Source organism: Antechinus flavipes, chromosome 5, assembly GCF_016432865.1.
Source record: "Antechinus flavipes isolate AdamAnt ecotype Samford, QLD, Australia chromosome 5, AdamAnt_v2, whole genome shotgun sequence".
NCBI lineage: Eukaryota > Metazoa > Chordata > Mammalia > Dasyuromorphia > Dasyuridae > Antechinus > Antechinus flavipes.
Genome location: NC_067402.1, coordinates 161,902,817 through 161,929,339, shown reverse-complemented (window position 1 = coordinate 161,929,339; position 26,523 = coordinate 161,902,817). Strand labels below are relative to the sequence as shown.

Sequence of the window (26,523 nt, the reverse complement as noted above, 5' to 3'; positions counted from 1 at the left end):
GTTCCCTCATTCTCAATCTTTCTGCCTCATACATCATTTGTGTGTAACAAAAAGTGTAGTCAGGCAGAACAGATACATTGGCGATGTTGAATATATACTTTTTTTTCTGAAGTTATGGTCTATCACTTCTGTATTGAAAACCAGTAACTTTTTCTTTTCTTTTTAAAGAAAAAAATTTTTTTTATTATAGCTTTTTATTTACAAGATATATGCATGGGTAATTTTTCATCATTGACAATTGCAAAACCTTTTGTTCCAATTTTTCCCCTCCTTCCCCCATCCCCTCCCCCAGATGGCAGGTTGACCAATACATGTTAAATATGTTAAAGTATGTGTTAAATACAATATATGTATACATATCCATATAGTTATTTTGCTGTATAAAAAGAATCGGACTTTGAAATAGTGTACAATTAACCTGTGAAGGAAATTAAAAATGCAGGCGGACAAAAATAGAGGGATTGGGAATTCTATATAGTGGTTCATACTCATTTCCCAGTATAGCTTTTCTGGGTATAGCTGATTCAATTCATTACTGCTCTATTGGAACTCATTGGTTCATCTCATTGTTGAAGAGGTCCATGTCCGTCAGAATTGATCATCATATAATATTGTTGTGAAGTATATAATGATCCCCTGGTCCTGCTCATTTCACTCAGTATTAGTTCATGTAAGTCTTTCCAGGACCAGTGGCTTTTTCTTCATCATCCTTTCTGACCTTTCTTCAGCTTTTAATACTATCAGCTACTTTCTTCTAGATAGACTATTCTCCCTCATTTTTCATGTTTTTCTGGCTTTACTACTTGATTACTGGCCTGACTGCTCATTTTCAGTCTCTTTTGTTGGCTCATAGTGTAGATCTTCTGTTTCTTAATTGTGTATATCTTAAAAGCTTTGTTTTGATCTCTTTTCTTTCTTTACCTTCACTTTTTGTCATTTCATCACCTTCCCTCTGGATTTGGTCATTATTCCTTTGCAGATAATCTCATGTGTGTGTGTAGACTCTCCTTCTAACAGCAATTTCACATTGACAACTTCCTAATAGAAACTTCTACTTGTATATATCATTGATATCTCAGATCTAATCCTAGAGTGGATATACATTTATTCCTTCTACATGTAACTTTCCCCAATGTGGATTTGATACATCAAGGGTTGGCATAAGAAATTAAATAGGAATTTTTTTGGAGATTTATGGACAATGCAGATGACATAGGAAGATCAACAGATAACATAGAGCCTATGACCAAAACTTAATCCAGATTACAAAAAATACTATAAACACCCTATAAAAGAAAAGAGAGAGCGAGACAGACAGACTTCTATGGTATAAAGAGAGGATCAAGAAATTCTATGCATATTTTCCAGATTGCTGGAGAGGAGGAGAGCAGGATTGGTGTTAGGGTTGGGGGTGGGAGATTAGGAATAGGAGAGTGGGGAGTATATGTGTGATAATGATCTTTCTCCCCCCTGAGATATGGAAGGGATAACTATATTCATTTCCCCAAAGCTTGCTTTTTGTCCAAACTTCAATTAAATTCATTCTTCCAATAATTTGGGTTTATGCTTTGAGATGTTCTTGAGTCTTTCTTTCTTTACCTTGTACATGTAATTAGTTGTCTTATCTTGTTGATTCTTTATTGACAATATCTTTTATACACAGCCACTATTTTAGTGCAATAATTCATTGCCATTTTACATGGATTATTGCAATAGTTTCCCTACCTTCAATATTTTCTATCTTCAATCTATTTTCTACACAGCTGTTAATTTTTTTTGGGGGGGGAGGGTGAGGCAATTGGGGTTAAGTGACTTGCCCAAGATCACACAGCTAGGAAGTGTTAAATGTCTGACAGCAGATTTGAACTCAGGTCCTCCTGACTTTAGGGTTGGCGCTCTATCCACTGCGCCACCTAACTGCCCCTAAAATAATTTTCAATCACAGATCTAATTGCAAATCTTTATTGGCCCCCTATTTCCTCTAATATAAAATATGAACTCCATCTTGGCATTTAAATACCTTCACAATTTGACTTGACTTAAACTTTTCTTCATTTGTGGAAAGAGTCGAGTTTATAGCCATACTTTTAAGCATAGTTTTCCAAAGCTGTACTTTGAAAAAGAAATTCTAATCTGGGAAGGGATTTTCCTTGAAAATGTAGAGGAAGAACATCTACTCTTGTGGCATGAAAAAGCATTTTTAATAACCATTGTTAGCATTCTTTAGAATTCATAACTGATGGAATTTTATTTGAAACAGATCTACAATTTTTGGGCATTTCTCTAGATATGCCGTCTGTGATCTCTCAGTTTTTCATACAGTTAAAAAATAAAATTTTTAAGGTATAAAAAAATGTTGGATTTTGTGTCTTCACTGGCTGTTGACTATTTTATAGCTTTTGACTTTGCTTATTTTTTAGCATGTAGCCAGAATGAGGTAAAAATTTGTTAGAGGTGATGGTAGTTTCTTTCTCTAATTGCTGAATTGTACATATATAGCAAGAGAAATAGGGCAGTTGATCACCTTACAAGAGCAATTCATTTATTCTTTAGAATATTTGACTAGAATCTTGCTGAATTTTATTATTTTTTTTAAAAAGTAACTTCTTCATAAAGTCCAAATTTTTAGCTTTTTTTTATTTTTTTAATTTGAGCAACTGTTACGTGTTACTCTTCTGTATCATGAATGCTTTCTATGTGTGTGTAGTCTTTGTAAATTCACTTAAGTTGATAAATTTGATATTTTTACAATGAAGCACTTGGAAGCATGTTCATTTCTTGATTCCTTTCTTAGAAGAAAATTTGAAAAAACCAACCAACCAACCCTGTTTTCATTGCTATTTATATTCAACTTAATAATGACAACTGAATTGATAAACTAATAATAAATATTACTATAGGATATTAGATAATTTGAATTTCTTTTGCTTAGGTACAGCCAAAAGAAGAGGATCAGAAACCATTAACTTCATCTAATCCAGTATTAGAACTAGAACTGGCAGAGGAAAAATTGCCCATGACTCTTTCAAGGCAAGAGGTAAGATTGAGTTTTAATTGGTAATAAAATATCCATTTTTAAAATATTTATGTTCTATGCTTGTATTTATTTTCAGCTTTGTGTAGCAGGTTGCAGGGATTTGATTTCATATAGATTTTCTGTCAAATAGAAAAACACAACTAAGAAAAGCAGTGAGACTCAAATCACTAGATTGACTTTCAAGGATTTTAAATTTTTCAGCCACTGTGACAATTCTTGAAGGCTCACTAAGTCATTAAGTAGGCTAGATCTAGGTAAAGGAGATGGGAGGTTTGATTATCAAAATCACAGATCCTTCAGTTTTTAAAATTAATGATGTAATTGGTTTTCTTTTTTGATGCCATTGTTGGAATTCTTTCATATGAAAAATGAATAGTCATAATTTTAGTCTCATTCTAAATTGATTATAACTTTTCACTTTGTGTGTAAGATCCTTGAAGAGTCCAAACACAGAATTATATTCAAATGATAAAATTTGTAAAACACTTTTTGATATAGAAAGCACTTTTGCTACAGTAACCCTTTAGAGATAGTCTAAATATTGGTCTCATTTAACAGTTGAAGAAAATGAAGTTCAGAAGAGATATTAAGTGACTTATTAGAATCAGAGAGCTGTTAAAGATTGAGGTCAAAACTTAAATTGTTTTTTAGGCCAATACAGTGTTCTTTCCAAATACTAAATAATATTGTATTGTTATTGTACTATCTATTCAGCTTCTCCTTTAATTCCAGTACCTTTATCTATCAACTCTTCTGGTATTCTTTTATGAATGCTTGTTTTGTGTATTATTTTATTTGTCAAACTCACTCTCTCTCTCGTTCTCTCTCTTTCTTTCTCTCTCTCTCCGTGTGTGTGTGTGTGTGTGTGTGTGTGTGTGTGTGTGTGTGTGTTTGTGTGTACACACACAAATACATCTGTATTGGTCTTTTTTTCTCAGACTTATTAGAACTGAGTTCCAGCTGCCTCCTTCACAGTATTATCCTCTAAACTCTCACCCTAGTACTGTTACTTTATTAAATCCATGGAGTCTTTTATTGTTGAATATAGTTTCTTTTTTTTTTTTTTACTTGATGAACCATCCTATTTATAGAAATTTAATCATTTTATTTTTATATATTTTTTAGAAAATTGAAATATCAGTTTGGTATACAAATCAAATTACTCTGAAGTTCTCTCCCCATGTAGGTATCATTAAGGTCTAATCATTGTTACATTTAATATTTGGAAATCCACAAATCAGGCTGTTCTAGATATTTGGTAGAATGTAAAGTGAACTAGAGTACTAAACTTTGAAAATGCAACTCAAGGATTTGGATAGGGTGACCTGAGAGTGGATACTAACTGAGGCTGGTAGCACCAGGGAGTTTGGGATTTTAGTGTGATATAAACATTATAACATATAATGTTTATGTTCTAATTAACCAAAGAAATCCTGAATAAGTTATCAGGGATTCATCTACTATAATTAGTATTCTGTACTAGTACATCTTTGCCTAACTTTGCTATTTTTTTGTCTGTGTGAAACCAGAATACTTGCAACATACTGGACTGAAAAGAATCTGGAGAATTATAGGGTTGTATTTTTGTTTTAAATTAAACTTCATTTTTTAGTTACCAAGCCTTTATCTTTCTTCCTTCAGCTGAAAGAAAAAGAAAACCCTTATAACAGATGTGCATAGTCAAGTAAAATATTCTGATATTGGCCATGTCAAAAAATTTTTTACACATTTAGGCCCTCACTTCTCTATTATGGAATTGAGAGCTTGTTTCATTATGAGTCCATAGGAATGGTGCTGATCATTGTGTTGATCAGTTTTGTCTTTCAGAATTGTTTGTTTTTTTATAATATTGTTTTTTTTTTTTTTGTATAAATTGTTCTCTTGGTTCTGATAATGATCTGAAGTTTTTCTGAAAATACCTTTCATCATTTTTTATAACAAAATTATTTGATTATGTTCGTAGCTTGCTTAGCTATTGCCCAATTGATAGGCAGTTCTTTAATTTCTAGTTTATTGCCATAGTTATGAGTATTTTTGTACATTTTATTTTTCCTTTTTATTGAGTATCTGAGGCATCGTCCTCTGTATGGGTATCAACAGTAGTGGGTATTAGTGGGTCAAAGGATATGCATAGTTTATTTGGGGGGCATACTTTCTAAATTGCTTTACAGAAGAAGTAAAGTAATTCAAAGCTTCATTAATAGTGCATCAATGTCGTAGAAAAATAATGTTAATAAAAATAGTGTTAATTTTTCTCCTCCTCACTTCAATCTGTATCAGTTTATACTAGCCAGGCTTCTTTGTTACTGCCTTTTCTCCATTTTTTATGGCACAATTATTCCATCTATTACAATCATATAGCACAATTTGTTTAACTATTTCCCAGTGGTCTAACAGATGTGCTAAGGTGCCTCCTTAAATTCTAATTCTTTTTTTTTTTTTAATTTTTCTTCCTTTTAATTTCCCCTTTAGTATATGAAAGTTTGTTATTTCCTATGTAGTATTATCCTCATCTCCTTCACCCCATCCTTTCTTGTCTCTTTGTTGAATTTAATGTATTTTTACTCAACACTCTGTGTGTGTGTGAATTTTTGTTTGAGAGTATATGTATGTTCAACTCTTTTCTTCATTCCATTTAAGAGTAAGGGTTATCAGATAGCTAAGCCCTTCACTAACTCCTTCATGTTTTTATGTTCTTCCCATACTACTCTTAGGAGAATCAAGTTCCACCCTTTTCTCTTTTGTATCTTAATATATTCTGTTTACCCTCTCCTTTTTTAAAATCCTCAAAATAAAACCAATCAATCCTCAGGATCTTTGATTCTTTGATTTTTTTTTAAATTAATTCTCTCAATGTCTTTTGAAGATAATAAGATTCTAAAGAGACACTTGTAATTTTTTTGTCCATTGGTACTATATCACCATATAACCATTTCCAGTTGCTCAAGTAAATTTACCTTTTTATATTTTTCTGGACTCCTGTGTTTTTATTTCATAGTTCCTTTTATCAGAAATTCTTGAAAGTTTTTTATTCCATTAAAGATTCATTTTAACCTCCACCTCTACTCCATATAAGATTATATTCAGCTTTCAGGATAGGTGATTTAAGGTTGTAAATCAGTATCTTCTGCTTTTTTAGAATATTATTTTCTAAGATCTCCTCTTAATTTTTATATTAGAATCTATTAGGTCTTGTGTAATCCTGATGGTCATTCCTTAGTTTAGAGTTGCTTCTTTTCAATTAATATATAATAGTGTTAAAGTTCATGTAATCTTGCATCTTGACATTTGGTTGTCTCTCTTGGACCTTCAGCCACCTAAGCAACCCTGTCTGAGTTGCTTAGCCCAACTTCTTGCCTAAGGCCTGACTTTTAATTTTGACTTTTAATTTTGTAGATTTTGACTGTGGAGAACTTGGCCCTGGATTTCTTCCCAGTTTTACTTTTTTACTACCTATCCCTGGGTTATCCCTATTCCTCATCCTAGCTCAGTGTAAAGGATGATCTTTTTAACATTTAATTTCTGAACTGTTAAGTAGACTACTTTTAAAAATAGAGATTGGGTCATAAGTCAGTAATATGACCAATGAGATTGTGTCTCTTCAAGATTCTTTGAGTGGATATTACTCAGCTAATATTATAGAGAGTCATAGTATTTCAGAGTTAGAAAGGGAAAGAAAGAAAACATTTAGTACAATCCTCCTTTTTTATAAAGGAGCTTGAAGCCCAGGGAAATAATGATTTCTTATGACCAGTCAGATAATAAATAGTGAAGCAAAGCAGAATGAACCTGGGCCCTCTTATTCCAAATCCAATGCTCTTTCCACTACACCACATCACTTCTGCATCCTAGTTGTTTTCTTCTCCCCTTCCTTACCCTTTTATTATTTCTTTGAGACACAGAGTCAGTAGAGACACCGCTAGATCAAAGGGTGTGCACAGTTTTATAACCCTTTGGGCATAGTTCTTCAAAAATTATCTTTTCCTGTTATCTTAGGCAATCTGGTAAGTGTGAAGTGGTACTTCAGAATTGTTTTAATTTACATTTCTCTAATGAGTAGTGACTTAGAGCTTTTTTATATGACTATAGATGGCTGTAATTTATCTGAAATTTTTTTGTTCATATTCTTGTCCATTTATCAATTGGGGAATGACATGTAGTCTTATAAATTTGACTTAGTTCTTAAAGAATTCATTTCTAAAATATATTATCAGAAATACTGGTTGTAAAAATTGTTTTCCATTTTTCTGCTTCTCTTCTAATCTTGGTTGCATTGGTTTTGTTTGTGCCAAAACTTTTCAATTTATGTAATCAAAATTATCTGTTTTTGATTTCCCAGTATTCTTTACTTCTTTTTGGCCAAAAAGGCCTCCCTTCTTCAAAAATCTGATAGGTAAACTATTAGGTGCTCTTCTAATTTGCTTATAGTAATTAATCTTTGCACATAAATCACATGCTCATTTTGACTTTATTTTGGTTATGGGGTGTGAGATGTAGGTCTATGCCAAGTGTCTGATATATTGTTTTCCAGTGTTCTAGCAATTTTTGTCAGATTGTGAGTTCTTATCCCAGAAACTGGAGTCTTTGAGTTTATCAAACACTAGATTACTAACACTGACAATTGTTTCTTGTGAACATAACCTATTTTACTGATCCACCACTCTATTTCTTTGCTAGTATTAGATGGTTTTGATGACTGCTGCTTTATAGTAGAGTCTAGGTCTGGTACTGCTAGGTCACTGCCTTTTGTATTTTTTTTTTTCTATTGATTTCCTTGATATTCTGACTTTTATTCTTCCAGATGAATTATTATTTTTTAGTTCTGTAAAATAATTTTTGACAGTTTGATACAGCATTGAATAAGTAAAATAAGTTAGACAGAATTGTCATGAGCCATTGATATTTTTCCCAATTATTTAGATCTGATTGTGTGAAATGTGCTTTATAGTTGTGTTCATAGAGTTCCTGGGTTTGTGTTGGCAGATAGTCACTCAAATATATATTTTTTAAGTCTTCAGTGATCGTAAGTGGAATTTCTCTTTCTGTCTCTTGCTGCTGGGCTTTATTGGTAACATAGAAACAGATGATTTGTATAGGTTTATTTTCTATCCTGAAGCATTGTTTTCAAGTAGTTCATATCATCTGCAAAGAGTCATAGTTTTATTTTCTCCTTACTTCAATTTCTTATATTTCTTTTTTTAATTGCTAGAATCAATATATCTAGTATGATATTGAATAATAGTGGTGATAATGGGCATCTTTGTTTCACCCCTGATCTTACTGGGAATGTTTCTAGCTTTTCCCCATTATATATAATGCTTGCTGACAATTTTTAGATAAATGGTTTTTTAAAATTTTTAGGAAAATTCCATTTAGCTTTATACTCTCGTGTTTTTAATAGGAATGGGTGTTGTGTTATCTGTTGAGATTATCATATAATTACTGTTAATTTTGTTATAGATATTGTCAATTATGCCAATAATTTTGCTGATGTAGAACCAGCCCTGCATTCCTAGTATGAATCCCAATTGGTCATAGTGTGTTATCTTGCTGATTAGTTGTTGTAATCTCTTTGCTAATACTTTATTTAAAAATTTTGTATCAATATCCATTAGGGAAATTGGTTTAAATTTTTCTTTCTGTGTTTTGGCTCTTCCTGGTTTAGAAATTAGCATCAAATTTATGTCATAAAAGGAATTTGCCAAGACTCCTTCTTTGCCTGTTTTTCCAGATAGTTTATATAGTGTTGGAATTAATTATTCTTTAAATGTTTGGTAGAATTCACTTGTTAATCCATCTGGCTATGGAGATGTTTTCTTATGCAATTAGTTCATTGATAACTAGTTCAATTTCTTTTTTCTAAAATGGGATTATTTAAGCATTTTATTTCCTTTTCTGTTAATCTGGGCAATTGATATTTCTGTAAATTTTCATATATACTTCAATTGTTGTTCAATAGGTGGTCAGATTTGTTGGCATACAATTGGGCAAAATAGTTCCTAATCATTGCTTTAATTTTTTCTTCATTGGCGGTAAGTTTACCATTTTCATTTTTGATACTGATAATTTGGTTTTCTTTTCTTTTTTCTAATCAGATTAACTAAAAGTTTATTGATTGTGTTGGGTTTTTTTCATAAAGTCAACTCTTATTCTATAATTTTCTTTTAATTTTATTAATCTTTTGTTTTATCAGAATTTCTAATTTGGTTTTTAATTTGCTCTTTTTTTAGCTTTTTTACTTGCATTACCAGTTCATTGATCTCCTTTTTTCTGTATTTTATTCATATAAATATTTAGAGACAGAAAATTTCTCCTCAGAATTGCTTTGACTGCATCCCATAAAGTTTTGATATGTTGTCTCATTACTGCCATTCTCTTGGATGAGACTATTGATTGTTTCTGTGATTTGTTGTTTGACCCCACTCATTCTTTAGGATTAGATTATTTAGTTTTTACTATTTCTCTAGCTCTTTGTTGAATGTAATTTTTATTATATTGTGATCTGAAAAGGACACATTTACTATTTCTGCTTTTTGATTGTGAAGTTTTTATGCCGTAATATATAATCAGTTTTTGTGTAGGTGTGAATACTACTAAGAAAAAGGTATATTCCTTTCTATCCCCATTCATTTTTCTCCAGATGTCTATCATATCTAAGTTTTCTAAGATTCCAGCCTCCCTAGTAGTTTTCTTTTCTTATCTGTTTTAATTAGATCTATTTTTGCTTTTGTTTTATCTGAGATCAGAATCGCTACCCTTGCCTTTTTTTTTTTTTTTTTTAAAGCTTCAGCTGAAGTATAATAAACCCTATGTTATTTACAAGAAATATATTTGAAACATAGAGACACACACAGAATAAGGGTGAAGGCTGGAGCAGAATGTATTATGCTTTTGATTTTTAATCCAATATATTATCTGCTTCCATTTTTTGGTATACTTCATCCCATTCACATTCAGTGTTATGATACCAGCTGTGTATTTCCCTTCATTCTATTTTTCTCTCCTATGTACTTTTTTTTCTCTCTTTTCACCCTATCCCTCCTCATTAGTGTTTTGTTTCTCCTCTCCTCATTATAACCTCCTTTTATCAACTCTTCTCCCCCCCCCTTTTTTTTTTTTAAGTGTTTCTGCCCTCCCTTTGATCTGGTCCCTCTTTCCCTTTTCTTTCCCCTTTTCTCCTCTTACTTTCTGTAGTATAAGATAAATTTCTATATCCAACTGAGTGTGTTTATTATTTCCTGTTTCAGTAAAAACTTGATGAGATAAAGCTTCAGACAATGCTCACCTCTTCCCTTCTTTCTCACTTTTGTGTCTCTTCACGAGATCTCATTTATCCCATTTTACCCCCTCTTTCCTCTTCTCCTAGCACAATCGTTTTTCTACCCCTTAATGTTTTTTTCTTTGAAATAATCACATCAGAGTCAATTTATAAATCCGTATCCTCTATGTTTCTCTTGAGTCTATTTGTAGATCAAATTTTCTTTTCAGTTTTAGGCTTTTAGTAGAAATGAATGCAAGTTCCCTATTTCATTGAAGTCCCATCTCCTTTGAAAGATAATGCTCAGTCTCACTGAGTAGTTGATTCTTGGTTATAATCCAAGATCTTTTGCCTTTTGGAATGTGGTATTCTAGGCCCTCCAGTCCTTTATTGTAGAAGCTGCCAGATCCTGGGTAGTCCTGACTGTGACTTGCTGATACTTGAATTATTTTTTTTTGACAGCTTGCACTGTTTTTTTCCCTTGAGATTATAGTTTTGGAGTTTTACAACAGTATTTCTTGGAGTTTTTCTTGTAGGATCTCTTTCTGGAGGTGATCAATGGATTCTTTCACTTTGATCTCTTAGAATGCTATCCAGGATGTTTTTTGTTTTTTGTTTGGGGGAAGGAGCAGGGGCTGTCATGGCCTTCAGATAGTTTAGTGATTTTTAAATCATCTGTTTTTCATATCAATAGTTTTTTCCAATAAAATGTTTTCTTCCATTTTTTCTTCATTCTTTTTAGTTGTTTGACTGATTCTTGATGTCTCATAGAATCATTAGCTTCCATTTGTCCAGTTCTAATTTTTATTGTATCACTTTCTTCAATTAGCTTTTGTATCTCCTTTTGTATTTGATGAATTCTACTTTTAAAGGTGGTGGTTTCTTAAATAGATTTTTTTTTTTTTTTTTGCATTTCCTGCATTCCTGGTATGAATCCCGATTCATTCAGTTGTATTTATTGTATTGTATTATATCAGTTTTTTTATTTTTAAAATTTTTGTTTATTTTTGCCAATTGTATTTTTTAAGGAATCATTTTCTTCTTCCAAGCTGTTGATTCTCTCTTGCATACCTGTTGTTTCTTTTCTCAATTTTTCTTTTACCTCTCATATTTAATTTTTAAAATCCTTTATGAGATTTTCCAAGAAGGTTCTTTGGCCTTGAGACCAATTCATACCCTCTTTGAGATTTTCTTTATGAGCATTTTGTCTTCCTACGAGTTCATGTTTTGGTCTTTCCTGTAGCTTTCTATGGTCAAGGTTCTTGTTTGTTTCTTGCTCATTTTCTTTCTCCTGTTTTTCCTATTTCATGACTTTTAAAATCAAGCTATGCTTCTGGAACACAGAGGTGCTGTCCCAAGCTTCTTTTGTAGCTTTGAGCTTAGGATTTGAGCACAGTTAGCCTCTTGTGTTTGATGTCTTGCTCGTGGCACTATTGTATTTGGTTCTCTGGACTAACAATTTGCCATATGTGGTAATATTAGAGACTGGCCCACACGCCTCCTCCCCACCCCCATCCCCTCAGTCTATCCCATTACTGTTTTATTGAGTCAGGACTGAAAGTCTCAGTTGCTGATCTGCTGTGATTAACCCCTTTCCACTGCCTTTCCCAAACACTGTGTTAACTAGCCTGAGTGTCCCTTTCATCCCAATGGAACTGATCTTTCTTGAAGTCTTTCCAACCTATCTTGAGCCAGAAAATTGTTTCATTCTGTTTTTTTTTTTTTTTTTTAAGTAGGTTCTGTGATTCTAGGCTCTTGTTCATAGGTTTGGCTTCATATATTTTTTGAGAGAAACTGTGACAATTCAAGTAGCTTCCTAGCTTCACTCAGCTCCATCCCTAGAACTTCCCAATTTTTTTCTGAAAATACATTTTTATTGATTTTTTTTTTAATATCCTTTTTGCAAATATTTTCTTTCTTCAGATTCTTCCAGAGAGCCATCTCTTATAAAAATAAAGAAGGAAAAAATCAGTTCAACAAAAGTAGCAAAATGTCAACAAAGTTGACATTATGGGGACTGTTCTTCTCTCATAATTTACCACTCCCCCACCCACTACTTCTCACTCCCAGAAAGACTCTTGGGGTGGGAGAGGGCAGAAGATGCCTTCTCATATTTCCTCTTTAAGACTAAGCTTGATCATTATAATTTCATAGCATTCAGTTTCATTTATGTTGGTTTTTTTTCCCCTTTTACATTATTATTGTCTATTTTTTAGTTCTGCTTATTACATTTTTTGTCATTTCATTTAAGTTATCACAAACTTTTTTCTAGTCATATACCCAAATTGTTTTTAAAAGATATGTTTGGTTTTTAAAAAGTAATGGCGAATTGATCATTCCTTATAATGGTTATTAGTTCCACTAATATGATGTCAAAATTTTTTTTGATCAGTTTACTAAAGATTGCTTATTTTTTCAAAATGAGAACTCATTCTACTGAGTCAAATTGCAAGTTATAATTTTTATATTTATATAATTATACATAATAAACATTTATAAATATTTTATGTTTACATATTTGTGATTTTATGTAATATAATAAATATTTATAATAAAAATATTATAATAATGTTATATATTACTAACATTTAAATTTTATAACAAATTTATAATATTTGAGAACTACTTGAAGCTCACAAAGTGTAAGTTACACTGTTAAGGTATGTCTCCAAGACTAGAGTACTTACATATTATGTCATGTTGCTTCTATTGATAGTATTAATCTAGCATCAAAATGGAAAATAACAACTTCATAACTTAACTTTAAAAAGACATTATAAAGGAGGCCATTGTAGTGGACAGAGCATTTGGCTTGAAAGTCAGGTAGTCTTAGGTTTAGAAAGCTATGTGATCTAGGGAAAATTCCCCAGCAATTCAGAGATGGGTTAATATCTATTGCTAGACACTAGGCTAAGAATCTTTTGCAAAGTCACGGTGAGCCTTTGCCTTTTCATATTTTTTTTTTTTAAAGACTTTTTTCTTGCAAGATATGGTTATTGAAGACATGGAATAAATGGACATTTTTCTTTATAGACTATAGTAAAATTTATGGTTCTACAGCATGTTTCATTAAAAAATATTTGAGCAGTATAATTTTATTAACAAGGGGACAGTCATATTCTTTACCTTATAGAATTTATCAATGTAAGAGACTAGAATATGTTCAGGAATTGTATTTAAAAAAATTTTAACTCAGAAATAAGTTGATAGTAATTGTTCTAAAATTAAATACTAGAGAAACCTAATCACAGTTATAACCCTTTTATCATTCTTGACATGTTTCATACCTCTTTGGGCTTCTTAAAAATTGATTTATATTTAAGGATGTCTTATTTGAATCATTTTTGCATCCTTTTTCATCCTATAGGATATATTTAAAAATATTTTATAAGTTTTTGAGCCAGAATGACTTTTTAATAAAAAACAAAGTCTAGTAATCCAATAAACATTTATTAAACACTTACTATTGGTCAAGCATTATGCTAAACTATAGGGATATAACTAATAAAAAGAAATACACTCCTTGCCCTTAAAGAGCTTATAATCTCTGGAACAGAATACCAAAGGAGGCAGGAAAGCAGAGAGCTAAGGGAGAGAACGCCCAGTTGGGGCTTCTTAAGCTTATTCAGTGGAGTTGAAACCGGGTAGGATGACAGCGGCAAAGTGAAATGAGCTGAGTCCAGTTTCTGTTCTCTGTAGAGGAGGAGTTTGGTACTGTGCCCTCCAGTCTGAGGGAAAAAGAGGCAGAATTAAGTAGAGTTAGTCAAGGCGTGAGAAGCAGCATGATGGTGACTCTGGAAGGGAGGAGCCTGTATATGGCAGGAACATTTTGTTCCAAGGAGTTGAAACAGGGCAAAGCAACAGGTGCTAAGTGGAGTTTTGCTTGTTTGTCTTTTTTTTAGGTCATCAGGCGACTGAGAGAAAGAGGAGAACCTGTTAGATTGTTTGGAGAAACCGATTATGATGCATTTCAGCGTTTAAGAAAGATTGAGATTCTCACACCAGAGGTTAACAAGGTAAGTTGACAAATGAGAACCAAATAAATGCTAGTGTTCCATATGTAAATAATGGGTTATGTGAATAGAGCACAACAATGCATAGAGTGCATAAAACTACATTTTCACATATACATTGGACATATACTGATTGCTGGGTTGTTGTTGGCAAACTCAATTTTGGGCAAGTGACATGGCAGTGGCTCTTAGAATATAATTAAGGGGCAGCTAGGTGGTGAAGTAAATAGAGTGCTGGCTCTGGCATCACAAGGACCTGAGTTCAAATGCAGTCTCAAGACACTTGACACAGTGACTGTGTGATCCAGGTAAGTCACTTAACCTTGATTGCCTTAGGGGCAAGGAATGTAATCAGATTTTTTCCCCTGGCCTTGGTTCTGCTCCATAGTCAACTCTAGAGCATCACAATGAGATAACACACAGGCATATATCTACATAATGCATATACACATATATACACTTACATCTAAAACAATAGTATTATAGTTGACATAATGTAGATTTCTCTTTTGATTGAATCTTTTTTAAGTTTGACTTTGTCTAAGATCAATAATTACTACCCCTGCTTTTTTTCTAATAAATTCTTCTCCTGATCATTGTTATTAAGTTTGTATATATCTCTTTATTTCCTATACCACCTAACTCTTCTACTTTACTTCTGTCTGTTAACTTAACTTGCTGTCACTTAACTTCCTGCCAGTACCTCCATCCCTCCCTTATATTTCTCTCTCAGGCTCTCCTCAGTGTTGATTCTTGCTATTGCAGCTCACGTGTATTGCATTATTACTATTTTTACCTTTTCCGAGATAGTTGTGCTTTTAAAAATTATATCAAATCTATCCCAGTCTTTCTTTTGGATTACCCAATTACAAAAGTCATTTTTAGATATATGGTTTATTTTTCCACATATAAAACAAACAATTTGTCTTTATTGAGTCCTTTGAAATTAGTCTTTGATATTGGTTCTTATATGTTAAATTTTCTGTTGAGTTCAGGTTTGAGGAAAAAGTGCTAAAAATCTAATAGTTGAATGTCCATTTTAAAAAATTCACTATTATTTTAATTTTGCTAAATATTGATATTTTTGGCCACAATTCTAGTGCTTTTGATTTTTAATATATAGTATTTTAGGACCTGTGGCCTTTTATTGTAGCCATTGATAAATCCTTTGCAATTCTTTTTTTTTTTTTTTTTTTTTTCATTTTGAGGCACTTGGGGTTAAATGACTTGCCCAGGGTCACATAGGTAGGAAATGTTAAGCATCTGGATTAGAACCTCAGGTCCTTTTCACTTGAGGGAAGACACTCTATTTACTGTGTCATCTAGTTGCCTCTCTCCCCTCCCCCCCCCCTTTTTTTTGCAATTCTTATCTATTTAATTATATATATATATATAATTTGATTTTTTTGGGGGGGTTAAAATTTTCTCTTTGATCTGTGGGTTTTGAAATTTAGCAATGTTATTTCTGTATGTATTCCTTGTAGGATCATTTTGAGGTGGTGATTGGTAGGATTTTTCTATTTTTACTTTTCTCCCCTCTTGTTCTATCACTTCAGGACAAATTTTTTTTGATTATTTCTTATATTATTGTGTCAGGATTCTTCTTTTGCTCACACCTTTCAGGGAATCCAATGAACTATTCTTGTATTTTGTTGATCTGTTCTCTAGATCTGATTGATGTTTTTCCATTAAGAAATTTGACATTCTCTTCTATTTTTTTCATTCTCTATATTTGTTTTATTATTTCTTGGTCTCCTTTACCTTCATTGGCTTCCCCTTGCCCAATTTTAATTTTCAAAGAATCATTTTCTTCTTTCAATTCTGAATCTCCTTTTCTAATTGTTTGACTTTCTTTTCATAATATTGTTTTTCTTGGGTTGTTCTTATTTTAAAAAATTTTTAAAATTTTTTCCCCTTTAATCTCTGATTTGATTTTTAAAGTCTTTTTTGAGTTCTATAAATTCTTTCTGGGCAGGTAGCTATTTAATGTAACTCTGGGTTTGGGGGAGCTTTTTTTTTTTTTTTTTTTTTTACTTCAGCATCTTTCTCTGAAAATAAACTTTTCCCCTCTCCCTCCATTTTCCCTCTTCCCACAGTAACTTTCTATAGTTGGGTTCTTTCTCCTTTGCCTGCCCATTAAAAAAAAAAACAAAAACTTAATAGTGTAATCATCTCTAATCTTAGGGTGTGGGGGTGATAGTGTCTCTGGCTTCAAGTCTTCCTTTAATTCCTGTCTCTAACCTTAGAATCCCAAACCAAAAGCTCCTTCACCCTGAAAGTGACTCTGACCCACTGCTTCTGTACTCACTGGCTCTGCTGGTTCCTTTTCATCCAGTTCAGTGTCTCAACTCCATAGCTGGGCCTGGTGTTCCTTATCAGCCAGGGTTCCCTCAATTTTTTTGGACTAAGACCCCCAACTTCCCACACTGTCTGGGAGATGAAAGTTCTTGTGGTTGAGGCAGAGATTACCTGACAAGCCAGCTAGCCCCAAGGGTTCCACTTGCTGTTTCAGCTGACTTAGTCTGGAGGTGTTTGTACTTCACACAGTTAATTCTGTGTCCTGGTATCTGTAGGTCAAGGTAACAGCCTAAAAGATGACTGGTATGAAACATAAGATATATAAACTTTAAAGTAGAAAATGTATGAGAAAGCTCAATCAGTAATGATTTTAGTTCTCTATTCCTTAAAAAATTACTAGCACTAATCAGGTAGATGATCTTGAAGATGGATGATTGTTTAGATTTTAGCTCTCATCCTCTTATAAAGTTGGCATTAGCATAAACCTCTCCTACCAAAAAGTATGCTTCTATATTGCTATTCCTTCAAGTGCAGATATGTTTAGAAAAATTAATCCTGAGAAAAATATCTGTTTTTAACAAGGTTGATTCTCATTTGAATCATTTTCAGTTTATTCAGACTTTTGAATCCTGTTTCTTATATTTGTTTTTTAAAAAATACACAGAATTTGTACTCTCTAGCACGATTTAACCTAATTAAAATCTGACCTGATATAACTAATTAAAAATAAAAGGTGAAACTTCCTCTGTAAAATTTAGTGTTAGTGACATTTTTGTACTATTCCTAGGGTTTGAGGAATGACTTGAAGGCAGCTTTGGATAAGATTGATCAACAATACCTTAATGAAATTGTTGGTGGTCAAGAACCAGGAGAAGAGGACACACAGAATGATCTGAAAGTCCATGAAGAAAACACCACCATTGAAGAATTAGAGGTGATCTGTAGCAATTAATTTATTCATAAAACATGTCTTGTGAATAGAACATAGTGATTTTGATGTTCCAGAAGAGTAAAATTTAAAGAATTCTTGTTAATCCTTATTAACTATTGTGCTACCACGTAGGTCTAGATGTTGCAGTGTTGAAATGACTTTGCAGCAAGTATTTTTCTTGTGAAACTATATATTGTATCAAAATTTGAAATGGTGTGTGTCCAAAAACCAGCTTCATATTTTTTTAAAATTTTAGTTGAAAAGTTTTTTTTCTATTTACTTTGAAATTCCATCAGATTTGAAAACTGAAATGATATGTAAGAGACTTATGAATGTAAAGCAAACCTCATGTTTTAGGCCATATGTATATATATTTATAAACTCTGAACATTGCCTTTTGTTCTCAACTAAAAATTAGGGGCCCTTTTTATTTTCTTCCTTTAGGCATTGGGGGAATCCTTAGGAAAGGGGGATGATCATAAAGACATGGACATCATCACCAAATTTCTTAAGGTAATATCCTTTTCGTGCTACCAGATTGATAATACTTTGGTGAGCTGAAAACTCTCCTTGTATTTTTGGATCATCAGGTTTTTAAGATTTGGAAAGAAAATCATTGTCTATAAAAAGAATAGCTGACTTTTATATATTAATTTCAGGTTCACAAAGTGATTGTTTTTGAATCAACTTTGTTAGGTAGATACTACTATTGTTTCCCTTCAACAGATGAGGAAATAAATGTTGAAAGAGACTAAATGACTTGTTCCCTGGTTACATTGTGAGATGTTCCTAAGTGCATGATGTAAAGAGATCCTTGAATAGAATGCTTATTTAAGGAAAACCCATACTGTTTACTTTCATGAATTTTTATTCAAAGATGGGTACATTAATGTAGATATATATTAAATAAAATAGCAAGAGTATGAGCAAGAAACAAGGATGCAGAATGCTATTTTCACACAACAGTATACATAGCTTTTTTCCCCTAAGTTTTAAATATTTTCTTTTTGTAGAGGGATTCTCTTTTTCCTCTTAAACTAGAAAGAATATAGGAGAAAGAATTTTCACTGAGAATTTCAGTAAGAATATATTTTGTTGTTCAGTCCTTCATTTGTCTCTTTGACTCTGTGAACAAAATTTATGTGGTTTTCTTGGCAAAGATAATGGAGTATGTGTCTGTGTGTAAGCATACTATTAACTGAATGATGCTTAATTGTCTCTTTTTTTCCTTTATTTCTTTAGCAGTTTTATCCTTAGTCTCCCCAAGGAATTTAGAAGTATTCTGAATGCTCTCTTGTGTTAGGATTTAAATGAAATATCTTAGCATTATTTTAAATGCAATTAAAGATAGAGCTTGTGTAAACATTTGCCAAAAATCAATGTTTTTCATTTGTTCAACTTTTGCTCTAACTTAATAGAATTTATTCTTGGAGTTGGTGACATCTTTGGCATTCATACTATAAGGTTTTGATCATGTTAGCTCTTATTCTTACTGTATCACTACATGGGATTTTTCTGCTAACAGGTGCTGAGTTACTGAGAAGGGTTAGTTGAAAATATTGGGAAAAGGCTTGGAGAAGAAAGGTTATAATTGAATGATCTCAATTTTTTTCTCCTTTTGCCCTTTTTCTTCTATAGTTGATATATACTTACACCTTTATTCCATAATCATCTACTGCTCAAATGTGCATGTTTTCATAAGGTAATATTAAATGATTACAAACATCAGTCATGATCTTGATACCATGTAAGACATTTTGTAAATCCATAACATTTTTAATTGAAATATGATAGAACAACAAAATTTATTTTTTTAAGGAGCAAGGAAATATAACTTTAAGAAGTTAATAAATTTGCTCAGTAATATAAATTATGTAAGGGGAAAAAGAATAATGTATTTGAGAAATAATGATTTTGATGATCATTTAGCAAAATTTTTTTGATGTTGTAGCATGGAAGTGGCAGTGAGCTCTTCTGCCAGGCTTTGAGTACTCACCTAGGAAGAAATTGGATGTTAATTATTTGAGAACTCACTTGGTTAAGTTTAGACAATCACCAGATTGGTGATATCATGAAAATGAATATTTTTGGCCATCACCTCTCTTGAATTCTGTCTTCTCCTAACTAATAGTTATTTAGTAGTTTATCTATACTATCTCATTTGAGTCTCACTTGTAATGTAAAACTCAAAGGATTATTTTTATTATTCATCTCTCACCTCATACCCAGGTTCTCCTCATCACCTCCCTCCTCCACTTAGCTTTCAAAGGGAGCTACCTGTTATGGTCATGTCAGCCTTGCTTTCCCCCATTCTCCACCCATAATTCTGTTTGAGTTTGTTCAGCCCTTCATATAACCTTGGTTCCTTCCCACCATTCCAGGTTTCTTCTAACTTACTCCCTTCCACTTGCTCTATGGTCCAGTGACATTGGGCTCATCTCTACCTCCTTCCTCTATTCCCCTAGCTTCCTTCAGATCTTAGCTAAAATCTCAGCATCTTCCAGAAGCCTTTCTCAAAGCTAAAACATTCCCTTCAGGATTTCTTCTGGTTACTCCCCACACAGCTTACTTGTACATAAGTGGTAGTTATTTGCATGTTGTTTCCTCCATTAGATTGTGAGCTCCTTAAAGGTAGGACCAGAGTTTGCTTTTCTTTGTGCCCCCGGCATTGAGCATGATGCCTGGTTCATCAGAGACTCTTAATTAGTGCTTGTTGAGTGACCTCAGATGTTGTTCCTTGCTAGTGTTAGAGATGTCGGATCCCAGCCTTAGAGCATATCTTTTTCCACCTGGCTCCTCTTAAATCATAGGAGGTTGGCAGTGTTCATTAGAGGAGAGGTGCCCACACTGATGACCTCACAGGTCACCAAAGCACATGTCATTGTAGTAGCATTGCAGGTAGTAGAGTGTGTGCCAAAAATATTAATAAAATACAGTTAATAAAAATCGGTGCTCTTAATTTCTTGCACCTTGTGTGTTTCATATCTTTGACCAGTAGGTGGCAATGTGGTATAAATCTACCCATTCTCTTTACAGTTTCTCCTTGGAGTTTGGGCTAAAGAACTCAATGCCAGAGAAGATTATGTAAAACGTAGTGTGCAGGGCAAACTGAACAGTGCCACTCAAAAGCAGACAGAATCATATTTGAGACCGCTTTTCAGGAAACTGCGAAAAAGGGTGAGACATCTATTAACAGTATTTCTCTTTGCTGATGTTTGATAGAACCCAGATTTTTTTTTCAGAATAAATGTTCTTTCTTAGGGCACCGAATGGAATCCCAAATTAATTATTTCATTTTTTTCTTTTCAGACTCTTCCTGCTGATATTAAAGAATCAATAACAGACATTATTAAATTCATGTTACAGAGAGAATATGTAAAGGTATGAAAGATATTACATGCTGGGGATAGAAATTGATTAGCAGCATCATATCACTTAGGACTCTGGGAATCTTTATGAGATATTGATGTGGATATGAAAATCCAGCTAGTCACATTTAAACCTCGGCTCTCCAACTTTGCTGCACAATAATCTTTTGGCTTAGCTGTCCTATTGACCATTTCTCAGACTTGAAATATCATTTTCCACTAGTGTGCACTTGCATAAGCCATCCTGCATGCCACACTCCTTCAGTTCTCAGCTTAGATGCTAGAGGTACATCTCAACTGTTAGCAATTTTTTTCTGCTTAAACTGTTCCTTTTTTTTAAAATTTAAATGTGCATGTCCCATACCTTTATCCTCATAAAAAGGAAAGATTTTCAGGGATAGGGGCTATTTTGTTTGGTTTCTGTTTCCTCAGAGTTCAGTACAGTGCCTTTCATGCAATAGGTGTTTAGTAAGTGTTTGTTGAATTGGATTTATATATGATATAAAGATGAGGGAAATTAATTGATAAAGCTTGTCATAAACTATAATTTTGAAATCTTAGCTATGGTGTTCTACCTTTGAAAAAAATGTGAACAGCTTTTCTGAGGATTTTTGAGTATGAACTGTATACAGTACACAAGTTACATTTCAAAAGTTTGGTCTTAGGTTAGTAATTTGAAATTGGGAACATTTTTCACATAACAGCATTGCTATAATGTTAATTATTTCCAGAGCAATACACATATCTATTTAATAATTGAATTATTAGCTTAATTTTACTATAGTACCTAAGCATTATTTATAGCATTGTTTCTATGTGAAATAATTTTCAGATTCCACCTGAGGATTCTAGGACCACAGTTTCCATTCTATAGTCCCACAGACCAGAACACTTACTTTCTCAATTCTGTAAGCATTTATTAAATACCTACTATAAATGTAAGACTGTCTCTTGCCCCATACCCAAGACTGCAGTGTGTTACTGACTAACTTAAACTGTGTATGCCTTTTTTAAGGCATGTTATTTTTAATTATCTGATAAAAAAGATGTGATCTTCCATCTTGTAGCCTTCTGCCTATATTAAATACCCAGAATCTGGTATCTGATTATTTGGTTAACTTTATATTTACTTTATAAAAACTAAGAGAACTTAATTTGAACAGTTAAACTAGCTTGTTTTGTAGTCTACTGAAATATAAATATTGAAATTTTCATCAGTTGACCTCTATTACTAAAATTATACATATGAGTATTTGTGATAAAATGCTGAGTAATTTAAGAAGAAAACATCTGTTTTTTTTTTTTTTTTTTTTTGGCTGAGTCAATTGGGATTAAATGACTTGCCCAAGTTCACACAGCTAGGAAATATTAAGTGTGTGAAATCAGATTTGAACTCAGGTCCTCCTTACTTCAGGGCTGGTGCTCTATTCACTGCATCACCTAGCTGCCCCATTTTTTTTTTTAAACTTCATTAAAAACCCTGTCTGCCTAGAGCAAATTTAAATTTTTATTCTGGCACCATCATTTATTGTAAGATGAGCTCTGAGTTTTACTCTGTGGATAGCAATTGGTTATATATATTTAACAGATTAAAAGAAAGAAAAACTTTTTTTTTCTTGTGAAGTTAATCACTAAGAAACAAAAGGAAGAAACAAGCTTGTATTAAAAAAAAAAAACTGAACTTTTGTTGTGTATAATTTTATATATTTAACATGGACACATAATGTGTGTATGTAGTTATCATATTAAATTTAACAATGTAGTAATTGCTATATTTGCTAGTCTTTTTGCATTTAAAATCTAGCAGATTTGGAGCTTTTAAAAAATTTGAATTGGACCTGTCTTATTGATTGGACCTTATTGATATAGATCCACGAAGAACCTTCCTCTGGTAACAGGAATTGGCAGTTGCTTTGCAGCCAAGTGTCTAGGGCTTTCCTAGGGTCATATTGACCCAGCTCTTCTTGGCCCCAAGCCTGCTTCTTGTCTTTCATGCTGCACTGCCTTTCACATATTATTATTAAAACTCTCTTGAGGTTTAATCAAATAAACTATTTCTGTAACTGTTGAAGTCAGATTCTTTGCTTTCTGGTTTGTGTTTTTCCCCCATAAATGGCTAGAACTGGCTTAGAAAAACCTCCCTACCTCTGACATCCTCATACTTACCCTTCCTCCCCAAAGGGGAAATCATATTAAATTGATCATTTTCTTCATTTTAGATATAGATTTGGTTTTAGGGTTTTTGAAGTATAGGGCTTTAGAGAGACCAAAATGAAGCTTATTCAGTATTTAGAAATTTTACTTACAGAACTCTGTTTTTATTCACCTGTTAATGACTTAATCCTATGCATAGAACACCCATAGCTTTCATTGGGAATTCCATGCAGCGAACAGCTACATCTTCAAGTAGATTAGGAAAAACTAATTTGATGCCATCCCTGTATAGCCACCTGTAAACAAGATAATTCTTGAAGGGACCTATATTAGAATGTCTAGCAGTGCATTAAATTGCCTCTTTCATTCCAGATTTTAAAAGGATATTAAACTTCATAACAAGAAAACAACGCAAAGAAGTATTCATTTTGTATACATAAACACTGGTCCAATTTCCATTTTTGCCATCGATGTGGCCTTGTAAAGTTCTGTGATCATTCTAAACCAGAAACTAACATAAATAATATGATCAACAATATTTTATTTATGTATGCACACAGAATGGGATAAAACATTTAAATAATTATATTTAAAGTATCATAAAATTTTTGAAAAATTAATACCTATACAAAATTTGCTTTTCTTTTCTCATTAAAAACTCAACTGTTTTATAGGCCAATGATGCATATCTTCAGATGGCCATTGGAAATGCTCCTTGGCCTATTGGAGTAACTATGGTTGGTATCCATGCCAGAACTGGTCGTGAAAAAATTTTTTCCAAGCATGTTGCACACGTTCTTAATGATGAGACACAAAGAAAATATATTCAGGTAAGCAATTTGTGAGGAAGAAATTGCAAAAGCTTTCTTTTAATGTTGAGATATTCTTTAAAAAAAAATCATTTTTTAGAAAAAATGTTTATATAACAAGTGGCAAATTGTGATGGTTAATATATTGCAGTTGAATTAATGGCAAACAGGAATTAGGAACTCATTTTCCATCAGTTGTTTAGAATTTCACATGCTATATTTTAGTTACATTATCATTGAAATTATTTTAGTTTGTTTAGGTATGCTGTCTACTAAGTTTGAATTATTGAGTATTGCAATATATATTGTGCCATTTTCCTGTTGAGAATGTGAGTTTCTTGAAAGCAAAGGATTTTCTTCCTTTTCTATTTGTATGCTTAGTGCATGGCATCGTGTTTCCACAAATAATAACTCTTAATGCCTTTTATTTCATTCGTGTGTATGTGTGTGTGTGTGTGTGTGTGTATAAAATGTATATGTGTGTGTGTATGTATGTATAATATGTTTGTTAAATATAAAAACACACATTAATGAGTAGAACCTTGTTAATTCAAATCAATTAGAGGAGAGAACAGACTAAATTACTAGTCTAAATTAAAGAGTATTTGACAAAAAATGTAATTATATTCAAATTGTTATAATTTAAAATAGAACAAAAATAGTACATAAGAGAGATCCTGAAAAATATAGGAATTATTAGTAGCAATATATAGTTATAGGTTCTTTATTTTTGAATTTAAATTTAATTTTTCAATTAACATTTAATTAGCACTTCATGCTTTGCAGAAACACTTTACAAATGTAACATTTTATCTTTCCGACAATCTTGGGAGGTAGGTGCTTCTATTATCATCCCCATTTTATGGATGAGGAAACACAGCAATTCAGAAATTAAATCACTTCCCCCAGGGTCACGCAACTAGTAAGTGAATGAATTCAGATAGAAATTCAAATTTTCCTAACTCCTGCTTCATTTTGTCCACTCTTAGTTGCAGAACATAGAAAAAAAAAAATCTAGTTTCTTTTGTACTACTTCTTTCATTGAAAATAAAGAGAAAAAATAAAAGCCAGCCCTTTGTAATAAAAATGTGTAGTTAAGCAAAACAAGTTCCAGTATTCTCTAGATCCAAAAAGAACTGTTTTATTTTTGACCCAGTGTCCATGAATTCTTTTTAGGGAGGTTGATAAGCATGCCATATATGTTTAATTGAAAAAAGGGGAGTCTTAAAGTTGATTTTAGAGTACAAGATATATAAAAGTCTTTTGGAAACCATATAGTCCTAACAGATGGAGAAACTGAGGTCCAGAATAATAAAGTGAAACTTGCCTGAGATCTTTAATAATGGAGCTGGGTTGAGTCCAAGTCATCTGACTTTAAATTCAGAATTATTGTCATGATTATACAGCTGTTTGAAAAGATTTGTTTCCTTAAATGTGAGCATATTCCTCTGTAATGTTATTTATGCTTTTAATTTGCTCAACAAAACTTTCTCATTGAAAAAAAATTACAACTTTTTTTCAAATTCCAATGAGGTTTGAATTAATGATGCTTTATTGTATATTATTGCTAATGACTAAATGTAGACTAGGTGATGCCTAAAATGGGAAAGAACAGTTGACAACTTTATGAATTATTCTTCTGTTTAGAATTCAATTTAGATGCTGAATGTTAGTTTGCTTGCCATATTTTATGCCTTGATCTTCCCTGTATTTCAAAGTAAGGATAATTCTTAACTCTCTGAGCATGAATCATAGGACTTAAAGAATTTAAACCTATCTTTGGAAAGGCACATATTTAGAGCAAGGGAATAGTGTCTACAAAAATATTTTACTTAAAATTATAATTGCAACTCAGAGCAAGATAAAATTTCAGGTAGAATTTTGTAAATGTTTCATTAAGTTTAATGTAATTTAAATGCTAAAATTTCTTGCTCAATGTTGTGCTTTTATCTTGGACACAGAAGGTCAACATAGGAATAGGGGATAGAGGTTGCAGATGCGATGTTTAAGAAATTTCTTAGTAATCAGAGCTGTCCAGATGTGGAATGGATGACCCCTCATGGGAATGGATTCCTGTCTTTCTGGTGGTCTTTAAATAAAGGGTAGGAAACTACAGTTGGCTTTATTTTAGAGGAGATTCTTGCTTAGATACAAATTAAAATTAGATGATCTCTGCGTACCTTTCTAACTCTAGGATACTGTGATTTTTCTAATCTTTTCAAATGTCACTTTATTGTTTATATACATTATTTTGTATAACCATAAATCTATACCTAATAATTAATTTTATCAAGTCATTAATTTTAATGTTTTATTATTACCTTTAAATATCCATAGAGCATATTAAATATGCCTTGAAGTTATTTATGTTGAAATAAATTAATTTCCATATATAAAATGTTAATAACTTATTAGTTATAGTATCCTTAAAGGACTAATTTAAGTGCTTAATATGTAAGACAGAATTATATACTGGTCCTGCTCTACATTAGAAAATAATCTTGAATGCCATATATTTGAAGCATTAGCATTTGATTAAGAAATGAGAATAAAAAACTTTCTGCTTTATGAATTGTAGTATAAAATAGGACTATTGGACCACAATAGAGAAGTCTTTTCAGCTCTCGGTCATTTTCAGGCCTCTATACAACTTAA

At 32.3% G+C, this 26,523-nt stretch overlaps 1 protein-coding gene across 5 annotated transcripts in view; it reads left to right on the top strand.

Moving 5' to 3' along the window:
- PRPF18 (pre-mRNA processing factor 18) overlaps positions 1-26,523 on the top strand; it is a 64,693-nt gene that overhangs the window by 21,326 nt on the left and 16,844 nt on the right. For all 5 annotated transcript variants that reach the window (XR_007947780.1, XM_051962753.1, XM_051962752.1 and 2 more), the window contains 7 exons: positions 2,933-3,037; positions 14,198-14,311; positions 17,394-17,540; positions 17,982-18,050; positions 20,574-20,714; positions 20,847-20,918; positions 23,734-23,889. Coding sequence is in view for 4 of the 5 variants with exons in the window: in XM_051962753.1 (XP_051818713.1) it covers positions 2,933-3,037; positions 14,198-14,311; positions 17,394-17,540; positions 17,982-18,050; positions 20,574-20,714; positions 20,847-20,918; positions 23,734-23,889 (804 nt within the window). In the remaining variant the exon portion in view is untranslated. The remainder of the gene's footprint in view (positions 1-2,932; positions 3,038-14,197; positions 14,312-17,393; positions 17,541-17,981; positions 18,051-20,573; positions 20,715-20,846; positions 20,919-23,733; positions 23,890-26,523) is intronic.